The 24,395-nt window shown below is 37.8% G+C and overlaps 1 protein-coding gene across 6 annotated transcripts; it reads left to right on the top strand.

Annotated features, from left to right (window-relative positions):
• Positions 1-13: 13 nt before the first annotated feature.
• ODF2L (outer dense fiber of sperm tails 2 like) lies at positions 14-24,370 on the top strand. 6 transcript variants are annotated; one of them, XM_068141194.1, is made up of 15 exons: positions 91-436; positions 1,350-1,455; positions 2,987-3,117; positions 3,707-4,171; positions 8,430-8,492; positions 8,703-8,774; positions 10,599-10,715; positions 13,511-13,696; positions 15,511-15,620; positions 17,134-17,269; positions 17,841-17,954; positions 21,374-21,459; positions 21,546-21,708; positions 22,545-22,670; positions 22,899-24,370. In XM_068141194.1, the coding sequence occupies exons 5-15, from the start codon at positions 8,457-8,459 to the stop codon at positions 23,025-23,027; spliced, it is 1,275 nt and encodes a 424-aa protein (XP_067997295.1). In that variant the 5' UTR covers positions 91-436; positions 1,350-1,455; positions 2,987-3,117; positions 3,707-4,171; positions 8,430-8,456; the 3' UTR covers positions 23,028-24,370. The 6 variants fall into 6 exon arrangements, with proteins under 6 accessions (XP_067997297.1, XP_067997295.1, XP_067997294.1 ...); XM_068141193.1 differs by having other exon boundaries at positions 2,984-3,117; positions 4,042-4,171; XM_068141196.1 differs by lacking the exons at positions 91-436; positions 1,350-1,455 and adding an exon at positions 14-79 and having other exon boundaries at positions 4,042-4,171.
• Positions 24,371-24,395: the final 25 nt, after the last annotated feature.

The raw sequence follows: 24,395 nt of genomic DNA, 5'->3' as shown, positions 1-24,395 counted from the left end.
GCCCGGATCGGCCGGTGGAGCGGTGGTGAGGCGTGCTCCGCTCCCGCTTCGCGCCGCCCCGGTCCCGCCTGCCCCCGCGGTGAGGGAATGGTGGGTGGGGTGGGTGTTACGTCCCGCCGCTGGGGGCGGCTGACCCGCAGAGCTCGGCACGCGTCCCCGCCTCAGGGAGCTAAGGCTGTTATCGGTGCGCTGCAGGGCTTGCGTCTGGCTCCGGAGCAGGTCCCAGACCGTTCGCTAGTCATGGGGGAAGGGAAGCTTCCCGGAGCCGGTCGCGGCCTGTCCCGTAAAGAACAGCGAGTGGGGCAGAGTCCTCTTGTGCGGGCAGTGACGATCTGCGAACCTACGGGTGGAAAATCCGCCACTCCAGGGGTCTGCCGCCCTCAGACCCTGAGGGGGCAAGATCCTCCCCGCACCCTTTGCTTGAGTCCAGAGCTTTGTAAGTCAGATCTTGTCTTAATGAAAAATAATTTTCGATAGACCTTGGAAATGGAAGTTGGGGAGGATTGTTTTTTTAAAGTCATTCAGAAAAAGGCTGTTTATTGAAAGCTTGTGTAGATAAATGTATACTGAGACACAACTATAACATAACACCAAAGCATCACAAAGGGAGTATGAGAAAATACCTTTAATTACATTACTCAATGCCAGCAATCAAGTAAACAGAAAATAGTCCCTAATGTTTTCCATTATTTTAACATCTCTCATCATGATGAATGCCCAAGAAAAAAACAAAAGTACCTTTGGCAGGCTAGCAACTAGAAAACAATGTGGCATCATTGGCAACAAACTAATATTCCCACCATGAAAATTATCCTGGTCATTCAGTTCAGTAATTTACCTTGTAATCTGAATCCTAAATAATGTTTGGCCTAATTCGATAAAGTCAAAGGAAATCCCTGGGCATTGTGACAAGAAGTGAATTTCAGAGAAAGGAAATAACTGCATCAAAGCAATCTTGCTTACATGTCGGTCAGATTCCAGGAATTGAAAACCAAAACAAAATCCAGGCTGTGTAAAGTTCCCATTGTACCTTAGTACTGATAAGGAGAAGGCCTGAAAGCTATTGTGTTTGTTTTCTTGAATATGTTTTACCTTTTTCAGCTTTTATTGTCTCATTAATACATGGGTGTGTTTATATATAAAAACTATATGGCAAGTTTGTCTCAATTTCTTAAAATGAGTTTTATTGGTATATAAAGGTCTCATGAGTCTCTCTTGTAATGCTCAGCACTACATTATTGTGTAAGAGCTGATTACAATTTCTTGTGATAGCAATGTAGGATATATGCAAAGGCTGCAACATTAAATATTTTAGACTTAGACACAAATGCAATTATTTCACTTCATAGCTGCCATTGGTTCTAAATATCATCAGCTGGAGTTACACAAAAAGACACAGATACCAAGCAACTGAGAGTAGTGGACCCTGATCTTGAGGCAGAACTACCACCTCAGGTAAGATGTACCCCAATAATGCCTCAAGGCTGGAACTGACAGCAACCAACAAGGTCTAGCTCATCCCCAGGCAAAATACTGCTAGTTCTTCCCTGAGGTTTGTACCCTGTTTCTGTCCATGGCTTGTGAGTCTCACCTGCCAGAGAGAAAGTACTGCTTTCTGTGGTATATTGACCAGCAGCCTTGACATCCACCTTTTCCTTCAGAAAATGGTGACATACCTTTCCATTCTAGCATAACCTGTTTGGAAAAGGAAAAAGACTCCCATCTTCAAAGTCCCCATGCATTAGAGTGTTCTTACAAATATGGAATAGCTAATTTTAATTGTGGCTTTCTTAAGGAACCCTAAACTGAACAGTGCTACTTTATAGGAAAATGCCTTTAGTGGAGGGTACTTCCAAATCTAATAGATGGGCTGTTTGGCATATGTGGGGCATTGAATGTGGTTTTTCGTTCTCTGTTTACAAAGGCCTGCAGCGACAGGATGAGGGGCAATGACTTCAAACTAGAGAAGGCCAGATTTAGATTGGATATCAGGAAGAAGTTCCTTACTATAAGGGTGGTGGAACACTGGAACAGGTTGCCCAGGGAGGTAGTTGAGGCCCCTTCCCTGAAGATATTCAAGTTAAGGCTCAACGAGGCCCTGGGTAATCTGATCTAGTGGAGGATGTCCCTGCTGGCTGCAAAGAGGTCAGACTAGATGACCTTTGGAGGTCACTTCCAGCCTGGACCATTCTATGATTTTTAATATTCTTCCTATTTTAATGAATGTTTAAAGTGAGTGTGAGGGAGAATGAGTGGGAGAAAAGATCTCTTTAGGCTAACGGCTACTACACTTACCTAAGAGGAAGATTTGTTCTAGTGCATGCTTATGTATTTCATATGAAACCCTGGTGTGGATACTTTTTCTGCATCCTACAGTTAAACAAAAAAAAACAAACAATTGACCACAACCTGGAGCTCCATGCTTCCAGAACTCTACAATATTGTAGTACTACACTGAAAACACTACTGAGTTACACTCTTTCGTAAAATTTTCTTTCTCCACACCCTGTAGGTCTATAACATAGTGTTCTGGACAAAGCATTGATAATTTTTTGTCATCTTAGAAGGAGCAGGAGATATCTGTTGCCGTCTTAAGAGATTATCAAATGCAGGCTGTGTGATTGGTCTTTATTGGAAGCTTCTATACCTTGTTATAGTAGGAAATGTGGTCCCTCTCTGAAGCTGCTGCTCAGACCCAAAAATTTTGTCAGGGGGTTGGGTTTGGGATAAACTCATACATCTGTCTTAGGTAAGGAGAGCCATACCTAGCATGTGGGCTTAGTTACAAACTAGATACTGACCTAGAGACCCCTGAAGGTATATTCAAAGAATGTACTGTGTGCAGTTCTTAACCCAGTGAACTGTTCACCCATTCAAGTCATAAGCAACCAGTTTCTCCAGGAGGACAGTGTGGGAAATGGTGTCAAAGGCTTTACTAAAGTCCAGATAAACAACATCCACCATCTTTCCTTCATCCACTAAGCAGGTCACCTTGTCACAGAAGGAGATCAGGTTCACCAATCCATGCTCACTGGGCCTGATCATCTGGTTACCTTACACATGCTGCATAACTGCACTCAAGATGACCTTCTCCATGACCTTCACCAGCACCAACAGGTCTGTAAGATGCTGCAGTACAGTTGCCTTTATGAACTCTGTACTAAATTTGCTTCTGTGTTAGGCTTGTCCGTGAATAAATTAATCTTAAGGTTTTATTTCTTGTCATTATATTTTTCTTGCAAAACCTGATAAAAATCAAAACCATTGAAAGTATGTGAAATCTCAAGCATTTTTTTAATGTCACTTTGCAGAAACATTGTAGGTTTAGCATGGTTTAGTATGGTCCAGAATGGCTTGACAATATAGATTTTTATTTTGTTTGTTACCTTGACATTAAGGTTTGCTTAATTTTACGAGATGCATGATTATCCTTAGACATTTGAATTTTACAGCAATAATTTGAATATCACCTACCCTTATCTGGTGTATCCACTGGAAGTGCTTACAGTATTCTTTCCCTGATGCTAACAAGTCTTGAACTATATCCGTAAGACTTACCAAAAAACCCAAACCCAACCAACCATAATTATATTACATTAATATAAAGGTTTCTAGTATAACTAAGAAAATAAAATATTTTTACATAAAGAATAATAATTATAACTACATATAAGCTGGCTCTCATTAATGCTTTCTGACCTTACAGGAAAGTAGTGTTTAAACCAAAGGCTTTGGAATCAAAGATTCAACAAAGACAACGCCAAAATGCCTCCATAAATCAGTTTATATCACTGTGAAACATACAAAATAAATAAACACACATATTTTGGTAGCATGTGTAATCCCAGTAATGCAGTGCCCATGTTAGAATAAATACATATTTAGTCCTATAATGCACTGAGTCATGTGGGTCACATCTTGTGCCACTGTGTGTACATACCCCATTCCCCTTCCCACTCATGATTATGTAACTGCAGCATATATTTGCATAAAACAGCTGGTTTATGAATATGCATGTATTTATGTCATCTTTAAATGCAGTTAAACAGCAGGAAATGAAGAGTTCTGGCAAGATATTACGAGTCCCACCTCTGCAGAACTCTAACAAATTGAAGAATATCATCAGTCCTGGAACTAGATTTTCAAAACAGATGTGTGTGAAAATCTGAAGGTAATTTGGATTGAACATTTATTAGTGTAATGAAAAGACTTATAAAAATAAAAGGGGCATAATGTATCATTTTAAATAAACATTATTGTTTTTTACCTCTATTTAATAGTCAAGCTTGTTTTACTAAAATAGGTAAAGGCATTTGTTTGTGTGTGAGTCTACAGTTTCTGTGCCAACATTAACAACTGTGAGCTTAGCTTGATAATAACTAGGCAAAGATTATAAAATCAGTAGTGTCAGCTGCCTGGCCTGTGTACAATCAGGCTTTCATGAAAAAATCTGGGGACTGGATTTGTCAGAACCAGAAAGCAGCTGTTCTCAACAGCATGCTTCTGCTCAGAAACTACTGCTATCTGAGTGAGAATTAATGCTCCCTTCCACATTAGTGCATTCTTCCTCTGATCCTTACAGCAGCTGCTGCTGCACTTCCTCTAAATACTTAAACTGAAGTTGTACTAGGACTGTACGCAGTGATTGGCGAAACACCCAGAAGGCAAAAGTCCTGAAATTTCAGGGAAGTGGAGTTAGTAAATCATGTGTTGTTTTTGTGATCTTTGTCCTTTCAGTATCATGCTTCCTGGGGCCATAGTAGATTAGTCTGATACTCGGGCAGGATAATAATTCAGTCCCACACCCCAGATATCTTTCTTAGAAGCTATCTGATACTTGGAGGAAGATTATGTAGAAAATTCTAGAGGCCATAATTGGCCCCTAAGAAATAAAAATTAGTTTTGAGGGTTTTTCCTTTTACTGTGATGTTTAGTGACTGGAGATATGTTTGCAACTCTACCACTTCCTTGCCTGGTGACTGTGAGAAAGTCACTTTATAACATGGTACTATGGTTTTTCCATATGTGGCACAGGAATAATTGAATTTACTTTATCTGTGGAACACCATGAGGGCTGTGGGGGAAACAGGAAGCTGAAACTACTTTAAGAGTATTAGGAGGGCCATACTGAGAAACAAAGCTTACATGGTTTTGACTTTGGCTATTGCAGCTTTTCTAGATAGTTGGTACTGGCATGTGACCATTGTGTCAGCAACTTGGACAGAAGCCCACATAGCTTTTGAGCATGCAATACTGTTAATGTAAACAAAATCATTGAAATCAGTTTTACCCTGTCGTCTTGCTTGTCAAGAAGCATGAAAGTGCAAATTCTGCCCGTTGTCTGCAGAGAAGTTTGGGGAAGTGCTGAATCCTGCATTACTTGAACAGAGCTCTTCAGAGCTTTTACTACAGACAGAGCTCAGTTAACTGAAGGTCCTGATTCAAATCTTCATGCTGCTATAGTAAGAGCAGTCTTAAGCACTAAATCCAGCTTTCGTCTGATCATATTTGATTTTACTTTTAAATGTGCGTTTAATTTAAGGTCAGAGGTTACGCAGAGAGAGATGCTTTGAACTAAATCGATTTGGGGGACCTTTGGGAAAGCTGGAAGTTGTTGGAGCCCAGTAGATGTCAGTGTCGTCACACAATACGCTGCTGCAGCTCTGTTCGGTAGGCGGGTACGATTGGTGTCCAGAGTTGTCTTAGACCTTTAAGGTCTGTCATGTATTTACGTAACCTCTAGGAAATAGTTCTGGAAGCAGTGCTCCAACGCACTTATTCTGATTATATGATGTAGTGCCTACCAAACAATTCGTATGCAGCAGAAATACTTCGGGGTGTAAGAAGGCACATCAGAAGCAAAGGGAAACATTTCTGAATAAATGGACAGTCCGTGACACAAAATTATAGTATCTGGCTCACCTTTCCTATTGTCAGTCACCTCCTGGTGCTGTCCAAGACGACTGTTTTTTTGTTTTCTCTCTGAGCTTCACATACAGTCAAGTTACAGGAACATTAGCTGCAGAAAAAAATACAGTCATGAAAACACTCAGGAAGAAAACAAAAATTCATGGTAACAGTTACGGCCACTTCGGAGAAAGGAGACAATGCTGCTCCTCTCTCATCGGGCCTTTGCGAGCCCCACCGGCCCGGACCAGTGGGCGACGGGGTCCTGCTGGGGAGCGTCCGCACCCACCGCCACGGGCACGACCCGAGCACAGCACCTGAGACAGGGCTGGCGGGAGGACGCCACCGCTTCCCGCCCGCCTGCGGAGGAGCGGGCCGCGGCAACGGCTGGTTGCTCCGGCAACGGTTCACAGCCGGCAGCGGTGGCGTGAGGTGAGAGAGCGGTGGAAGCAGGCGGAGATACGGTGTTGGGGTACTGCCCCACGGGAGCAGGGCAGTGCTTGAAGGCAGTACCTGAAGGGAGGCACTGACCCGGGGAAGGGGTGCTGAGCCCGCGGGACACCTCAGGGGCAGGAGCTGCAGGCAGCCGAGTGCAAGGGCGTTGGGCGAGTCTGGCAGAGAGGGTCAGGGCCCAAGGCTGCACCCCGGATCCTCGCCCTCTGTGCCGGGCAGAGCGGGAGTGGCAAATTGCATCTGCGAGCTTCACTCCCTTCTTCACGGGAATCCAGGTTTCTGCTGCTGAGGGCTTTGATTTCTGTGCACCAAATATGTGAGCTGAGCACTACTGAAGTGATTGCAAGCTATGCATATGTGTGCAAAAGTTTGGTTGCATTGGCTGCGTTAAATCTCTGATGACACTGAGGTTTACTTGGTCCGTTGCTCTGTATTTAGTGGGAACGACCTGGGTTGTTGGCAATATTTCAGTCACTGATTCACAGAACACCAGTATATATTAATGTGCACTGCCTTACAGCATTAAAACAAAATGTCATGGTCACAGTCATCCTCTTCACCTGCACCTAACAGTACTGCTTCTTTATTGGACTTTGTTCTTCAGGAAAAGTTTCTTCTTCCTCATGCTACCGAGGCAAGTTCATTCTGGTCATATTAAGATTGATTTTTGTTTCTATTTACTTTGTTAACAAGATTCAAACCATGTATTTGAAAACATGGTTCCTAGGTACAGATGGGAAGTAGCTGATATTTCAAAAAATGGGAGACTTGGACACAAAAATGGTATACTGGAACTATGGGTGAATTCTTATTTGTTCTTTTCTGCTCTTATAGGTGAGCTAGGATAAATGAAATATGATGTTTTCACTAACTTTGTTTTGGTTATATAATCCCCCCCAAAAAAAATCTCTAGAGATCTGCATTGTGTTACACAAACTAAGTTGGTGCTTATCCTTATGCTAGAGGGACAGAATGCTATCTGGGAGGACCTGGATGAGCTGGTGAAGTGGGCCCAGGTGAACCTCATAGGTTCAATAAGACAAAGTGCAGACTCCTGCACCTGGGCCAGAACAGTCCTCATTACCAATCAAGCTGGGGGATGAGGTGATAGAAAGCAGCCCTGCAGAAAGGACTTGGGAGTTTTCATGGATGAGAAGCTGCACATGAGCCAACAATGGACACTTGCAGACCAGAAAGCAAATTGCATCCTAGGCTGCATCAAATGAAGCATGACTAGCAGATCAAGAGAGATGATTCTGCTCCTCTGCTCTGGTGAGGGTTCACCTGGAGTACTGTGTCCAGCTCTGGGCCCCCAGCACAATACAGACTTGGATCTGCTGGTCCAGAGGAAGGCCACAGAGATGGTCATCGGGCTGGAGCACCTCACCCTGTGAAGACAGGCTGAAAGAATTTGGGCTGTTCAGCCTGGAGAAGAGAAGGCTCCACAGATACCTTAGAGCTACATTTCCATATCTGAAGGAGGACCTACAGGAAAGCTGGGGAAGGACTGTTTAGAAGGACTTGTAGTGATAGGATGAAGGGCAATGGTTTTAAACAGGAGCAGGGTAGATTTATGCTGTACATAAGGAGAAAGTTCTTTACAATGTGAATAGTGAAATACTGGAACAGGTTGCCCAGGGATGTGGTTGAAGCCCTGACCCTGGAGACATTCAAGATCAGACTTGATGTGGCCCTGTGCAGCCTGATCTAATTGGAGGTGTCCCTGCTCATTGCAGGAAGTTGCACAAGATGATCTTTGAAGGTCCCTTCCAACGCAATGCAATCTGAGAATCTGTGGTACTTTGAGTCTTTTTAGCTAAAACACAGAAATGGATACATGGAATGACCCTAGCTTGTTTTCATTAACTACAAAATTCTGTGCACAAAATTTGAATCTTTAGGATTTAAGCCACCAACTTGAAGTAGTTCATGTGAACTTTTATATTCATATGTACCAAACTTGAAGTTGTAGTATGTTTTATGTACCAAATTCAAGCCACTGGAAAAAGAATGTTAAATCAATTATAATCTGGAGAAATGTTTTAATGTTTCCTGCTTTGGTCTTGCAGTTAGACAATGAAAATGTTTACACTGTGATGCAGAAGTTAAGTGAAAATGAAACCCAAAATACTGTAAGTAAATTAACATTTTCATCTCTTTTTTTATTCTGTGCTGTACATCCAAAAATTACTACGTCATGGGATCATACTATTTCAATTGGCAGTGGCAAAATGGGAGTATTTGTGGTTTGTCATCACAAAATGCAATCTTAGTTTCACAACTGAAATGTTCATCTGTGCATTATTGTTGTATACAGGCATTATTTTTTTTTTTCTATTAAGAATCTCAGGAGAAAACTACTTGAAAGGGAGAACCAGATTAAAGAACTTTCATCCAAGCTTCAGCTCGAAAAAGTGAGTGACCAGTTCTGTTGGAATGCATGCTTTGTCCCAGTGCACTAGATTCTTATTTACAAATTTTAAATGTTGAGGAAAAACAATTGTTTCAAAGACTTGTGGGAAAAAAAGGAAAATCCTGAGAGATACTTCCTACAGAAATATCTTAAAATCATCAAGATTATATCCAAACCTAGTGAGGATACAAGTTTAACACAAATGTCCCATGATTCAGGGAGGGGCATACATCTAGATAAGTGGCTTTTGGCTTTGCATTTACAGATTTGCAATAGTTCTGCAAAAAAAATAAAAATTGTACTTAGAAGTAATACAGAGTAAACTAAACAGATACTGTTCACAGTTTCCATGGCTCTCTGAGTGCAAGGAATAGGTAAAGGTAGTACTGACAGAGCAAATATCATTATTGATTCTCTGAACAAAAGGAAGGGGGTCAATGCATAAACCAGCATAGGAAGAGGGAAAATGTCTGTCCTGTGTAGGAAGGTACTGTAAAACTTTAAACAGTGTTTTACTGATAGTTTATCAATCTGTGTTCTGATATTTGTGTACCTAAACTGTGCTTTACGTGCATTGTAACATCGTTGAGTGTTAGTGAGGGTACGGAGTAGGCTCAGTTAAACCTTTAAAGAGACAATGTTGTACTTTGATTTTTGTAACTTCCTGGGGTATGTTGAGTGCTATGGTTCTTTAAGAATTTTTCTTTGCTTAACCAGGAGAACATATCACTTGGCTGCAGGATAAACTTACCCAGCTAACTGGGAATAGAGGAGCCTGTGTGGGTGCCTTCTTTCAAACCTGACAATTGGCATGTCCTTGTCTTTATCTTGAAGTGAAGTAGCATGCCTTTACAGAAGCATCCTTTTGCTTGAGAATAGAAATGCTGAACAGAAAAGCCTATAAAGATTCTGAAGACCGCAATGCTAGCAAACCTCAGCACTCACAGGTTCTTCACAGCATGCCATGCCCTGACTAGAGAGCTATCTAAAGCAAAGTAATCAGGGGTGCCCAGAATCTCAAAGGATTAGTGACTGTCTATGTTATTCCCTTGTTTCTTATATTATTGCCAATAAATGACATTTTCATCCATATCTAACTGAATCTGAGTCTGCCTTTCTTAGTGGTATCTGTAATGAACACTCTCACTGGTGCATTACAATGGTCTTCTAGTCTATACTGATAATATCACTTCTTTCTACCTATTTTCATTATTTCTTATTTAGAGTGAGCCAAAGGAATCAAGTTGTGAGAAATTTAATAGAATTATCTGACCTCAGATCTGGTGACCTAGATTGCCTCTTCCTTATGCTTTATGTATCCCCTCAATTCAACCTATGGTTTAAATGTATGAATGCTTCTAATAGCACATGACGGTATTTAATGAAGATCAGTTCAGGACTAATTAATCAGGGTAGAGTTGATCAGTGTAGCTTGATTTCGATCAACTTGTATGCTAGATGCTTTTTGTCAGCCTGTTTTTCTGTGTTTATGTTTCCAGGCATTATTCACAGTATCACAGTATCACTTAGGCTGGAAAGGACCTCGAGGATCATCGAGTCCAACCTATCAACACAGACCCCATGACTATTCATGCTACTTGGAGTCAGATTAAATATGGGGCATCAATTATGGATGCATTCTTTCAAACTTGTGATTTCTGTTCAACAGTAATAATATTAGGAACAAGTTACTGCATGTTTTAGCTTTTCCATCTTTTGAGGACCTTCAAATGTCAATTAGAAACCACAGCAAAGTAGAAAATAGAGGTAGCATCATACAGTTTATCTCCATAGACCAATAGATTCATGTTTAATTCTTTCTTAGGTCAACATACAGAAAGAAGACCAGTCATCAAGATCACTAAAGGCAATACAAGCTCACCTGCAATCTCAGATTAAAAGAAAAGAAGTGGAAAATAATAAATTAAAAGCAAAAATACAGGTCAACATATTTTTAATTGCATTTCAGGGTTTGTTGTTTTGTTGTTGGGTTTTTGTTTATTTGTGTTTGTTTGTTTGTTTGTTTATTAGCAAAGCCTTATTGGGTCCAGAGTTCAATGCAGATGTGAATGTTAAAGGATCACTTGAAATCACATTCTTGGTAATAGAGAAATCTCAAAGAGTAAAAATCATCAACATTTATATTTTGTACAGTCTGCCTGACTATACTACCTTAGTTGCAAGGTTCATTATTTTTTTCTTTTCTCATCTTGTGCATAATAGCAGTTCTGCTGAAGAGAAGTGAAACACATATAGATACATTTGCACTCACCTAACTGTGCAGTCTAGATAGTTAGGTATCCATCCTAAGGCTGTCTCCATATAGTCAATAAAGGTGGGCGAGTCCACAGGATGAGTTTTGGTTGTAAGATAAGGATAATGAATCACCACCTATTTCTTTTTATTGACTCTAAAGTAATCAATAAATCTTTTAATAATGACTGAAAGAGAAACACTTCACAGTAATGCCTAATCTCACTTTAAGGTATGTGGATTATTTCCAGTTTCTGTTCCAAAAAGCAAGACATAAATTTGGGCGTTTGCATCAGTTCTGGGCTTTAGGACAAGACCAGGAAGAGGTGGTGTCAGAGGCTGGAGCAGTATGTGGCCTTGGATTCCAGTATTTAAAACTTGTCAAGAACATAGACATGAATGAGAAAACGTTTTAGTAGCATGCATCCTTTATTGATTACATTATCTGAAGTTTTTAAGGAGACTACAGCAACTCAGTTTCAGAAAAAATTAACAAATGTAGAGCTGTATAGATACATCATGTTTTCTTCTAAATAAGAACGTTTTTCTTTTTCTATCTAGTACAATTATAGAATTCCAACATTAGATAAAGTAACTTGAGATGCTTTGATTCAATCTTTATTTAAAGATTTATTAAAAAATATATTTTAAAGTTGTGGTTTTTTTGCTCTTCAGAAAGTTCTGATATTAGTTGCTAGCTGAAGTCCTGCTGATGGTTTTGTTCATAACTGGACAAAAGCTTGTGAAAGCTTAGCGTTACCCTTATGGGATTAATTCTCAATTTAAATTTACCTTAGCCACTGAATAATGGCCAAAGCACTTATTCATAGTATGATTGTGACCTCCTGTGGTTACAACGGGGGATAGCAGTTGCCCTCACACCAGCAGTTAAAGAGCATGGGTTTTCTATTCGTTCAATTTATTGACACTATTCTTCTGCTGCCCCTCTCCTGCAAGTCACATCATTGCTTATTAAGTGCCCTGAAAGTGCCTACATATGAAAATTAATTCCTGCATGTTGGGAGGGTTATGTAATTTTATTTATTTGAAATAGTACTTTTTCCTTTTTGGTAAGTCCCAGTAGCTGAGACCATCTTCTACTTGGAAAACCCCATAAGTGCTATGAATGGAACTTGCACATGCCTTTATGACAGTAGTCATCTGTGGGTAGCTTGATAATCTGTAGCACCTTAAAAATAATTGTATTTGAGGTTCTTCTTCAAGCAGAGTCAGGTATGCCTTTTATTGTATGTCATCATGTAGTGTTTCAATGTCTGGTCGTGTTTCCCATTCATATTTAAATGATATGTAGATAAAAAATACAAAAGTCGTGAAGTTAAAGGTATCAGGTTCCTGGACTGGATGGGATCAGTAGGCTCACTTCATCACAGTGATGCAAAAAATCAAACTAGTCAGAAATATTAACAGCAATAGAAAAGATAATATAATGACAGTTGTAGAACCCAGCTCTCATCTTGGTTGCATTGCACACATTTGATAATATAATTAAATGCATTGAAATATGGTTAATGGAAAAAACCACTTAGTGTGAATGCATTTTATTTCTTGAGTGCTGCAAAATCTAACACTCAGGAAATTATAAGTTCTTCTTACAATGTGTGATTTACTGCTGTGGTTTAATCTTTACCATAGCCTATTTTAATTATCTTTAAACAATTGTCCATTGCAGGCAGGGAAGCACTCAGTCTTTTCATTTTGCATTTTGTGCTTCACTGCCCATTGAACACAAAATGCACTTTCCTTAAAAATTGGTTTCTTCACTAAACCATCTTGTTTCATTAATAAAGTGGGACCATTATATACATGGGAAAAAGTCAGAGAACTTACAAGAAAATAGTTATCTAATTAAAGACTATATTATAATACGTATATTCAAGAAAAGACCCTGGCCTTTCCTGGCTTCTTGGCAATAAAAAAATCAAACCTAAGAACTTATCTTTCATATTTAAATTTCATATGAAGTTATACTGATCTCTGGCCCTGGTTATGTATGTGCTCACTGTAGATCCAGAGTACAAACTGGTGAGTATCACTAGTAGCATCATTAAGGTGATATATTTTACAGAAATCAGTCAGTAGGGATGATGTAATCACATTTATTTTCCTCCTCATAAATGTTTTTAACATCCATGCCATGCCTCCTTCATTTAACTTCTGCATTTCTTTCCAAGAGCACACAGCAATCATTTGATTACTGTCTTTCCCTTTGCTCCTCCCTGCTTCTCACCTCCTCAACCTCTTCTCTTCATCACCCTTGTAATGAGTTTCCCAACACATATTTTTTTTTGCCTGCTGTTGTATGTATCTAACTCCTTGTATCGACCACAAGTGTTGGAATACAAAGACATTATGGAAACAGATTATAGGTGTAATTTGTATTCCTGATTATGTTATGTCACAAAATGAACTGTAAGGTATAAAATATGATAAGTTAATATTTAATTGTGTTTAATTATGCTGCAGACTCTAGAAAAGAAAATAGCAGAGTGGAAACTTCAAGTTGGTGAATACAAACGCCAGATTTTAGCCATAAAGGAAACAAGTGAGCAAAACAAGACAGTTCTGAAAAAAGTAATCAGATTCCATAAACAAAGAGCTGAAGACTTTGAAGCAACTGTGGAAAACTTTATCTCCATCATAAAGGAACGTGTGAGTGACTACACTGTGGGCCCTGTTGTGGGTGTTGTTTTAAATTGAACAACTGGGAGATTTTCACTTGTGGAAAAGAGGAAAAGTTGGTTAGTCATGCTACATTTGTACCTCTCTCTATTCTTTTGCTACTTATTGAAGGAAAAGGTTGCTGTAACTGACATGCAAACTGTTACTACACTCACTGCCTTTGTTTAGCTAAAATGTAGTGAATATCTTAACCCATGAGGTTTTGCGTTTCATACTGTAGTAGTACTGCAAGCTTTCTGTGCACCTCTCCTGATCTTCCTGTTAGGTCTTTGTGGATATACACTGACCAACAGCATACAATCCATGGTTAAAGTTTGAAATCTTCATTTTCTTTATTTACCAGTGAATGATATTTCATGTGGATACTTAGCTTTCTGCTTAGAAATGCTTGTTCTGGACCTTTTCAAAAACTTCCTTAATCCACATTGTTCCTCAGATTCTTGCTACAGTGTGTAATTGTTGACAAAAGCTATTTGGATCAGAACTGTGCTGAGATCTTCATTGCCTTACTTAGATTTCCTAGTAAGAGTGTGCTTTCATACTCCTAGATATGTTGCCATCATTTTGGATACGTCAGTATTACAGATATATTTTTATAGTTAGTATAGCAGGAGATGGTTAATATTTTTTTTTTGTCAGTCATTGTGAGAAGACAATAATGGACCTTTAAGTAAACTGAGAAGTGCAGAGGGATGGCAAAAAACTCCTGAAATTTTTGATGCTTTCTAGACACACTTGTTTTCTTTCCCCATTGAAGACCTGGTGTACTTTCAAGATAGCATGTGTTGGTCAATTATCCATACTTCTTTGAGGGACTTCCCTTAACTTTGCTTTCTTACCTAGGTATTATTTTTTATTCTTGAAATATTGTGGCAGAATTTTATTTTTGTATTAATTTAGGTAATTTATATGTAGTAGAGAAGTATTGGAGACAAGTAATTTTGCTGTATAATTGTAATCTCAAATTTTGAAATATTATTGTGTTCTATAGTTGATGTACAGTACCAGTGCTTAACTGTGTCTCTGTCCTGAAAGTAAGTCTGTACTTAAGACCAAATGTGGGTAGTTTTATTTATTTTCTTTTGAGACAAGACAAAATTTACATTGTTTTGTAGTAGGTAGATACCGTAAAGACATTTTATCTTGAATATCCCCTATGTTTAGTGTGGTGTGTTGAAGGACCGATCCCTCCTTCCCTCCCACCACGGGCAGGAAATATAAGACTCAAACAAACGGATTGCAGAAGTGGTGGAAAGTTTAAATGGAAAAGCAGTGAATATTTTACAGGAGACCACAAGCATAGTGACAAAAGAGATCCCAAAGCATACCCAGAAGCATCCCAAAACTTCCCTCTCCCCACCTGAGGGTACACCTAAAACCCCCAGGGCTCTTTCTTCCCCCCCCTCTTCCACTGTTAGGCTAATCTCAGCTGGCCAGATCTGACATTGCCCTTCCCATTTCTCTGCCTGGCCTGGCCAGGCCCCAAGAGGCCTCAGAGATGACTCCCCCTCCATTACCAGACAGGGACCATCTCCATAGGAGCAGTGAGGGAAGAAAGAGGAAGTGCAGGACTTTGCAAGTGGGTTTTGTAGGGAGCAGGACATTATAGGATGAAATACGCAGCTTCCTGTGTCCACCCACTGAGCTGGACCCTCAGGACACCAGAGGTGTGTTTTGTGTGGCAGCAGCAGGGGGGCACCCAGCCTGAACCACATTTAGAAAAAAATTGTAGAACAATATGGCATTTCTTTTGTTACATAATTAGTAATCCCTGTATCCTCCAGGAAATCAGGCTGTTTGACATACTGTCAGCTTCTGATGTCTGGAAAAAACAGTACAGAAGCATAGTTGAAGAAATTACAATGTTAAACATTCAAAAAGAAGATCTTGAGAAGTAAGTTAAACTGTCTATATTTTTTTGTTGTTTTTTCTCTGTAGTCATACTGTGTTTGTGCTTAGTAGTGCAGTACTCAGTATTGCCAATGTGAACAAGTTTATGTATTTATACATTACCATTCTTAGCAGAATTTAGAAGCTATACAAACTATAACAAATTTATTTTTCCACCCTTTTCTCTCCTGCCTTTCACAACTTTTTCAGAAACTTCATTTTCCCATACAAGTAAGGAACTATTCTTTCCCCTGCATACTTCTGATTAGCCTAAACTTGTTGGTAGCTACTATGCTGTTTCCTCAGAATCACTTATTTAGTAGCTTATTCAACAGATTCAGTGTTAACCCTTGTGTGCACTGAACTATAGAAGAAGGTTCATAGTTTCTGCTTCAAACTGATTATGTCAAAATTATTTCAGTTCCACTAACATCCCACTCCACTAGAGGATACAGGCAAGTTCCTCTCAGGTGCATGTTTGAACACTTTATACTTGTGAGGAAAAGCAACAGAAAATTGTCCAACCTTATTCAAACTATGCAGTCCAATCTTAATGTACATGAAGGTTATGCTATTTTCTTTGGCAAATAGTGACAAATAGCTTTTTACCTTTCTATTAGCAGAAATCTGTACTATAATTTGAACAAGCAAAGAAACTACTATGTGCCATTTAGCTAGGCAGAATGTTGGGGTTTTTAACAAAGAACTTGATTCATGCTCAAATATATAACAGCTCAAATTAAATTTGCTTGACTCTTTTGTTCTTGTTTCAGAAAATCTCATAGTTCTGAAATTATTTTCAACATATTTTAAAATTTAACAGGAGTGCAGGTACAAAACATCAGACCAGAAATCTGTCTAGCCCAATAGTGAATATGAGGAGGAATCTAGGAAATATTAAGAAAAGGGAAACATCTATGATATTTCCCTCAAGTAGCCATTCTGCTTTAAACTGTTTTTATTTTAGCTGAAAGTCTTTGCTTAAAATGAAGAAGCCTTTGCTTGAAATGTACCATTGTAACAAGACTTGTTCTACATGGCATTGTATGATTAAACAGCAGAACAAATTTCAGTGTTTATCTTCATTAATATGAAAAGCATAGTAATAGTTTATGTGCAGTTTATGTAGCATATGTAGTTTTTTAATATGGAAAGTACCATTCCTAAACTAGCTATGGAATGTTCTTCATAGGATATTATCTGACAGACTCTATAAATTAAGCATCATTCCATTTTGTGCAGTATGTGTAATGCATAGTTTTCTTGGAAATATAAGTGGGTGTTCTAGATAATGAATTTACTTGTAACTGAGCTAGGACCACTTCCTTGGTGGACCACTCTTTTGTGTGGTTTATTTCAGCACATACTGCTTCTTGGGATGTTTAAATGTGTTTGGTTTGTTTTAAAATAATAAAAATTAAGACATATGTGCTATAGTAAAAGGTAAAATGTAATTTGCATAGTGAGAGTTTTGGAAGCGTTGTGTATTATACAGAAGTTCTTACCTATCTAACAAGGCAGATCACAAGCCTTTTGGAAGACCTGAAAAGAAAGGAGGACTGGAAAAGAAACTCAGATGAGGAAGTTCTTGGAAAGCTCAATTCTATTAACTCTGAAAATAAAAGTATTTACCTTGAAAATGAAAGATTAAAGGTAAGATCGTTATAAATCATTGTCAAATAGCTCTGCATCTGTGCTACATTAATGAAGTAACCACATTCCTTCCTTTTGGCCCTTCTGTCTAGAGGTCCAGAACATATATGATAAATTTTTCCATCCATTTTTTAACAGGAAATGAAAATTAAACGTTGAAAATTTATCAGTGGAACTCTATTGCAAAGCTAGGAACAGGGCTGTCCAATCATCTGTCTGCTTAACCAGAATGCTGTTGATTTCACCATCAGTAGCTACAAAATTGCTTAACTGGAAATTGTTCTTTAATGTTTGCAAAACATTCTTTGAAGTTAAAGAACTGAGCTTAGCTCAATTATTAATCTCAATTTTAAAAGATTTTACAGGTTTTGTATTTAGTCTCCAAAGCACATGTGCAGATGTTCTCACGAACTGATAAATGAACAATGAGATATAATATTTATTTGACAGGATAAATAATTGTGTTACTCTCTTTAATGCCTGCAGGCCACTTGCTAGTAGCACTGTATGGTAGAATGTGTTGTTTTAATAACACTGCTACAGTTTCAATATTTTCTGTGTTCTATTCAAGGCTTCCCCTGTTACATTGGAGTTAAACAGTACTGATTCTGCTGAAAATGAGCAGCTAAATCTGCAAGCGAAGACAAAGTGGCAAGAAAACCTTGCTGAACAGTATAAAAATCAGGTAGCTAGCATATTTAAAATGTTCAGATATGGGTTTTTAATTTGCAAGGAGTTTTGAGGAAATTATGAAGTATTTGTTTCTAATAAAACAGATTTGTTGTCATGTTTATTTGTAACACTGAAGATGGTAGAGTGCCATTACAAGCCACATCCAAGAATATCCTCCACACTCTTACTAGTCCACATAATCCTTACTGAATTATGTGAAGCCTAGTTGAAGCACATTAAAGCCAAAAAAAGCTAATTATATACTCGCTTAGAAAAGGTTTACTTCCTCAAAAGCAAGCTGGCTACCCAATAAGCTATATTTAAAAAGGAACTTTTGAGTCTGGTGTCTTTATTACCTCTCCTTGGTCAGATCTTTATTTTTGCATTCCTAAGACCAGTAAACCAACACTCAGGTACAGTTATAAGTATCTTCTTATTTGCATAGGCAGCTCTGCAATGAAAAGACCATAAAACATAAATCAGACTTTTTATCAATTCCTTTTTTTTTTTACATTTGCATTTACAGCAATAATTTTTTTAACATTGATGTAGTATGTTGTACTATAGACACCATTTCACTGACAATCTTGGCTTATCTCTTTTTAAAATCATGGACAAGAGAAAAGAGACAAGAGACAATCACTTTCCTCAGTTCTACAGCCCATCAAAATATATGTATTCTCTTAAGCCATATATCTGAGGCAGGACAAGTTGTGCATTGGCTGCAATGTTGTTTTAGAGCATAGATTTAATCCTCACAGAAAAAGCATCTTAGATGTTAATGTTGTAGAATGGAGAAAAATGTTTTCTGATCCCATAAGTAATGTTTGCACAGCACTGTATGTGGCCTCAGTTGCCAGTATGTGTTTCTCTCTTTTCAAATAGAATAGAATAGACCAGGTTGGAAGATCCATGTAAGCTGCTTAGTACACCTGTATGTCATCTCCCCAAGTATATTGCAATCAAATTAAAATCTGGGTATTGCATAATGAACTGCTAATATTTGCATAATTTTGTAAAGGTTCATTCTGAGTGCTACCAAATATTTCCTGAAATGCAAGCAGAGATAGAAATGTCTACAACTTGTAACTTTGTGTTTTATAAAATACATGATATTACACAACTTGTATAGAATTTCAGATTTATTGCTGACATGGAGAGCCACTAAGTACTGTACCTATTAATTTACAGTTTTACTGTAGCATTTTTCTCCTGTGATGCTACTATGCAGGTGAGGGTCAAAACAGAGGCAGAGTTAAAGGTGTTAGAACATGCTCATGACTTGCTGAAAGGAGCTGAGGAAAAGCATCAAGAATACCAGGAAAAGCTCGCATATTGGGAAAGGATCCATGCACAAATATGCAAATTCCTTAGGGAGCTACAGGTTCAGGTGCTTAGAACATAATTTTTTAAAAAAATATATGACAAAATAATGTGGAAGAAAGTCTCTGGCAATTTTTTTTTCCTCTTAGCATGTAACACTTACTTGGTTCATTATTTTGCTTCATAAATCAAAAGCTGATTCTGTAGAAATAGCATAATGCAACTGTATTTATATAAATTAACTATGTGACAAGACTAGTTGCTTTGAGATTCTGTAAGCAAGTATATTCTTGATCCTTTTGAATACTTAATTCCTGAGATGTATTGCAGAATTCTTCCCTGGAAATAAATGTGAAAGTCTGCTTATTGTTTGCATCCAGTGGCATAATCTAATTCCTCACTAGTTTTGTTTTTAATGACTGGTTTATAAACCAAAAAATATTTGCTCATATCGTCATAAATATTTGCCCATATTGTCATGTTGTTGATGATGTTTAACATTCAAATGCTTGCATTGGTTGATAAAATATGTTTTAAGTGGATCATTTCCATTTTCAGTGGTGTTTTAGCGCTAGTGCTTGTATTTTCTCCTGTGCTTGAGTATGAATATTCCTCAGCCTTTTTTCCGTGATAACAATTTTTGTGGCAGGGCTGTGTTTCGGGATTCATAGAATGGTTTAGGTTGGAAAGGACCTTCAAGATCATCTAGTTCCAACCCCCTTGTCATGGCCGGGGACACCTTCCACCAGACCAGGTCACCCAAGACCCCTTCCAGCCCTGCCATGAACACCTCCAGGCATTCCGCTTTCTTTCTGTTTTTTTGTTTTGTTTTTCTAATGTGCTCTTGAGTTAAGAGAATACTCTTCTACCATGAATAACAAAGGTGTTTGAATCAGTAGCATGCAAAAGAGGCTTAATCATCTTCTTCTGTCAGTCAGAAAGCTTTAGCAGTTTTGTTTTGTTTGAGATTTCTTGCCCAGATGACCTCTATAACATCAAATTTTGTTCTTGTTTGTGTCATATTGAATACTCCTTCCAGGAATGCTTGTAAGATCATAAATCTGTCTTTGTTTAGTGAAGTATGTAAGGAATGCATATATTAAATGATACATGTAATTTTAATCTAATTATGTTTGCCTGATAAATGCAAAAACCCTCTGAAGTATACTGAAGTAATTGGCAATATAGTTACTAGTCTGGTGGAAGAGCAATTACGTTTCAGCATTGAGTATTGGTGACATTCTTTAAAGATTCTTATTCTTGATTCTGTGATCACAATTTAGGAAAATCAGTTTACTACCCCTCTGCTGGGATTTTCTTCTGCTGCCCACTTCAGTCCGCTAGCTGAACAGTCTGTAATTCACATAAGCAAACCCAGCCAGATCTGTTCAAGTACTGACTAGAACTGCTTGAGGTAGTTCAGTGAATGATGGAGTGAATGACACCTTAATGGTGTCAGCAGGCTGCTGATGTGGCTGTTTATTCCTAATCTGCTGTGGATGGTTGGTAGCAAAAGCAATAACTTTATCACTAGTGTTATGAGATTTAAAAGAAAACACATTGAAGTTTGTCAGTCTGGATTCTGAGCTGGGGAAGATGCTTTGATTTCTTGCTTTCTTTAGCTTCTGCTACCTTCAGCTTCTGCTACCTCTTTTTATTAATTTGGCTGTCTTTGTGGTTTTTTTTTCTCCCCACTACTTTCTGAAATTCTTTGCCAGTCATTCCTATACTGTTCTTTGATAACTGTATATATATGCAGTGTTACTTTTATGCTTCTTGCGACTGTAGTGTGTGCAAATTTATTTTAGCTGGAGTCTGAGGCTTAGGAGTCAAAGTTCATAAGGAGATAGTCTCAGCCAATTCCTCATACACAAGGCTGTGTAAGCAGCATATGGGTTTTGTTAAGACTTCACTTCGTTACAGGACAGGTTTTCAGTCCTATTTTAGTCTGCTCCTTTGGCTGTATTTTATTTGTTTTAAATACAAGATAAAGTTTACTTGAAATTACATTTAAATTGTTTGATTGGATTTTATTAGGCAAGCTCACTTTATTCTCTAATACCCTGTATATAGGTCTCTTCAACTACAAAGAATGTGTCATTTTCACAGGAAGAAGACAGCGCAACTTCTGTGGGCAGCCATTCCCTCATGGAAGAAAACCATAGCATTCAGAAGAACTATGAAGATCTTAAAAGGTAACTTTTGAAAAATCTGGTTGCAAGCCATTCCTACCTTTTTCTGCTCTAGTGAATTATAATGCATTAATCTCTTTGTCATAAAGGCAATTAGAACAGATGGAGTTTCAAAATGAAGAACTTGCTTGTCAGCTCAAAAAAGAAGATGAGAGTCTTCAATGCAGTAAATTGCAGCTTGAAGAGAAAACTGCAGACTTTAATGGTTTAACCAGGCAACTGGAATCTGCTTTGGAAGATGGGAGAAAAATGGTATTGATAATTTCATACATTGCTTAATCTTGTTTGTCATTTTCTATCTTAAAATAGCATTAAAATCAAATATGCTTGAGAAGAGAAGATGGGAGAAGATTATTTTGCATGTAGGGAGCAATACTAAAAAGTTATCAGTAATTTTTGAATGTTTAAGCATGGATTGCACAGTTCAGCTTCTTTGCAGAATTTGGATTCTATTGAAATTAATAACAAAGTTCAGTGGACCCACATTTAATTTTCTTTTGGTGACAAATCATTTGATGTCACCTAATGTTAAATCCCACACATGTGGCAAAAAGTTTCTTAATCTTATCATCTTGTCTCTTTCTTACTTTCTTTGGAAGTGGCTGCATACAAGAACATTGGTGTTGAAATTCTTCCCGCTTTAAAGACTTGGCACATTCAATGTTAAGCAGAGATTTGTCACTTTGTAAAAAGGATGCAAACAGCAAATCATTGGAAGAGGAAATTCAGATTGCAGTGAAGGATAGAAGTTCGGTCATGAAGTTGTGATTTTTGTATCAGATTAATCATGTCGAAATAAACTACCTGGATTTTCTCAATAATGCCTGAGGATATTTATTTGGTTTGGAAAAAAATAACATTTGGCTTAGTTTACAAATGAGTTACAAAAGTGTCTCATTCCCAGTAATATTACAGTTTTTATTCAAATTGAAAATTCTTTCAAGTTTAGCCAGAATATTTCTGTGCATAAGAAATAAAGCATTACATGACAGAATAGGAAATTGTGCCATTAATGATAAGGTAAAAGAAAATCATTTAGTTTGGGCTTTAAGTGAAGTTAAGTGAAATATGCATCATTTCTGTTCTAGGTAGCTGAAGAACTGGAAAAGATGTCACACAAAGAACAAGCCCTTGAGGCAAAAATGCTAATTCTTGAAACTGAAGTGAGAAAGGGACAAGAAGAGAAAAAAAAGCTCCTCCGCATATCTCAACATGTAAGTACTGTTTATGACTTAAATTTACTTACCACATCACTATTTACAGTAAAAGTTCCTTTTACTGAGAAACACACTACTGATACAATTGATAAACACTTTCAAGAGCAGCAGGTTATACTGAACTCAACAATATACTTCGTATATTGACATTTCTAATAGTCTTAACAGATGCCTAATCTAATGAAATCCCTGCTAAGTGTATTACATATTTTTTTCCCCCTTTAGAATGAAAAGCAGTATGAAGTACATCTAAAAGAGCTGGAAAACAGGCTGCAGAAGTCAGAGAACAAGAACCAGAGCATGCAGAATTATGTGAAGTTTTTGAAAGCTTCATACATAACAATGTTTGGCTGAATTATTTAATTATAAAATACTTTTCAAGATTTGTCTCTTATTCTTATTTGAGGCAAGGCTATTGAGGACTCTGTCAGTATCCTGCAGGACTGAGTTCCATAATGATAGATCTTCCCCAGGAAAATTCCTGTTGTGGACAGGGGGATGCAGGCCAATTATACTGTATATCCTAGTGGCTGGTCACATATGTGCAATTTGTCTGGTATTACTGATATAAAGAACTGTTTTATTCATGGAACAGAAGTGAAAAGGCAGACTGTATGACCACAGTGATAGGTACATGTGGGGTATGCATACCAAGTTGTAAATTGGTCTGTGAATTTACTAGGTGAGGTCCTGTACTATAAAGTCTTACAAGCATCCCTTTAGTCCACGATAAATGCACATGATCACAGATTACCTTTCAGTTTGTCTGGGGAAAGACAACATCCATTAACTTGTTGCATAGTAATTTGCATATTTGATTTATTAATAATTATATTTATAATTTACTTTCTGTTACTGTAGAAATCTACAAATCTATCCTATTAAGACAGGAAAAAATACAGAGAGCATTAGGTTCCCTTCCTTTACTTTCCCTCTAGCTTAGCATCAATACAGCCCACACTGCTGCACTGCATGAAATAGTTACCACCACCAGGCTGTCCCATCCAGCCTTTTTTCCCTATATCCCACTATGATCTGCAATATACTATAGTAATATTTTACAAATAGAAGTAGGAAAGTATTTTAGATATAGATATGGTTGAAGCTCTGAATGTGTTGACATAAACTTTCATGATGACGTAGCTCCAGTAAGGTACTGAAGTATTTGCCCGAGTAAAAGAGCTGCTGTTCACTGAGGTGAGTAAGACCAATTTATGCCTCCAGTTAAACAGATGTAAATATTTAGCTAATACAAGATTAGTATAAAAATCAATTCCAATTGAGAAACTATTTGTTTTTCTTGATGTATGCTGTGATGTGTTTTATGAAAAGTAGTACATTCAGACAAACATAAGTCAGTTGGAATTTGTCTGAAAACATAGCTTAGCTCATACATGGGCAGTATCTGTTTGTTAAACATAGTGTTTCATTGTTGCATAGTTATAATGTTACATATAATGTTACATAGTTATAATGTGTGTCTTTTTGTCCTTTTTTTTTTCCCCAAGTGCTTATCCATCCTATCAAATCCTGGTATGAGCTAACAATCTGCTTGTGTGTACTTTTGAATAATAATAATTTATTATATAGAATATGCGGCTAGCAAATATTTCTCTTAATCCAGACTTTCCTTTTCTTCATCTTCAATCACTGGCATATACATCCATGATCTTTGAAGACTTTAGAAACATATTAAAAATGAAGACAGCATTTTCCAAATGA

The sequence above is a fragment of the Melanerpes formicivorus genome, unplaced genomic scaffold (assembly GCF_026170545.1).
Source record: "Melanerpes formicivorus ecotype bairdi unplaced genomic scaffold, bMelFor1.0.p_v2 SCAF_7, whole genome shotgun sequence".
Taxonomy (NCBI): domain Eukaryota; kingdom Metazoa; phylum Chordata; class Aves; order Piciformes; family Picidae; genus Melanerpes; species Melanerpes formicivorus.
Note: the sequence above shows the minus strand (reverse complement) of the source record. Positions and strands in the feature narration are given on the sequence as shown.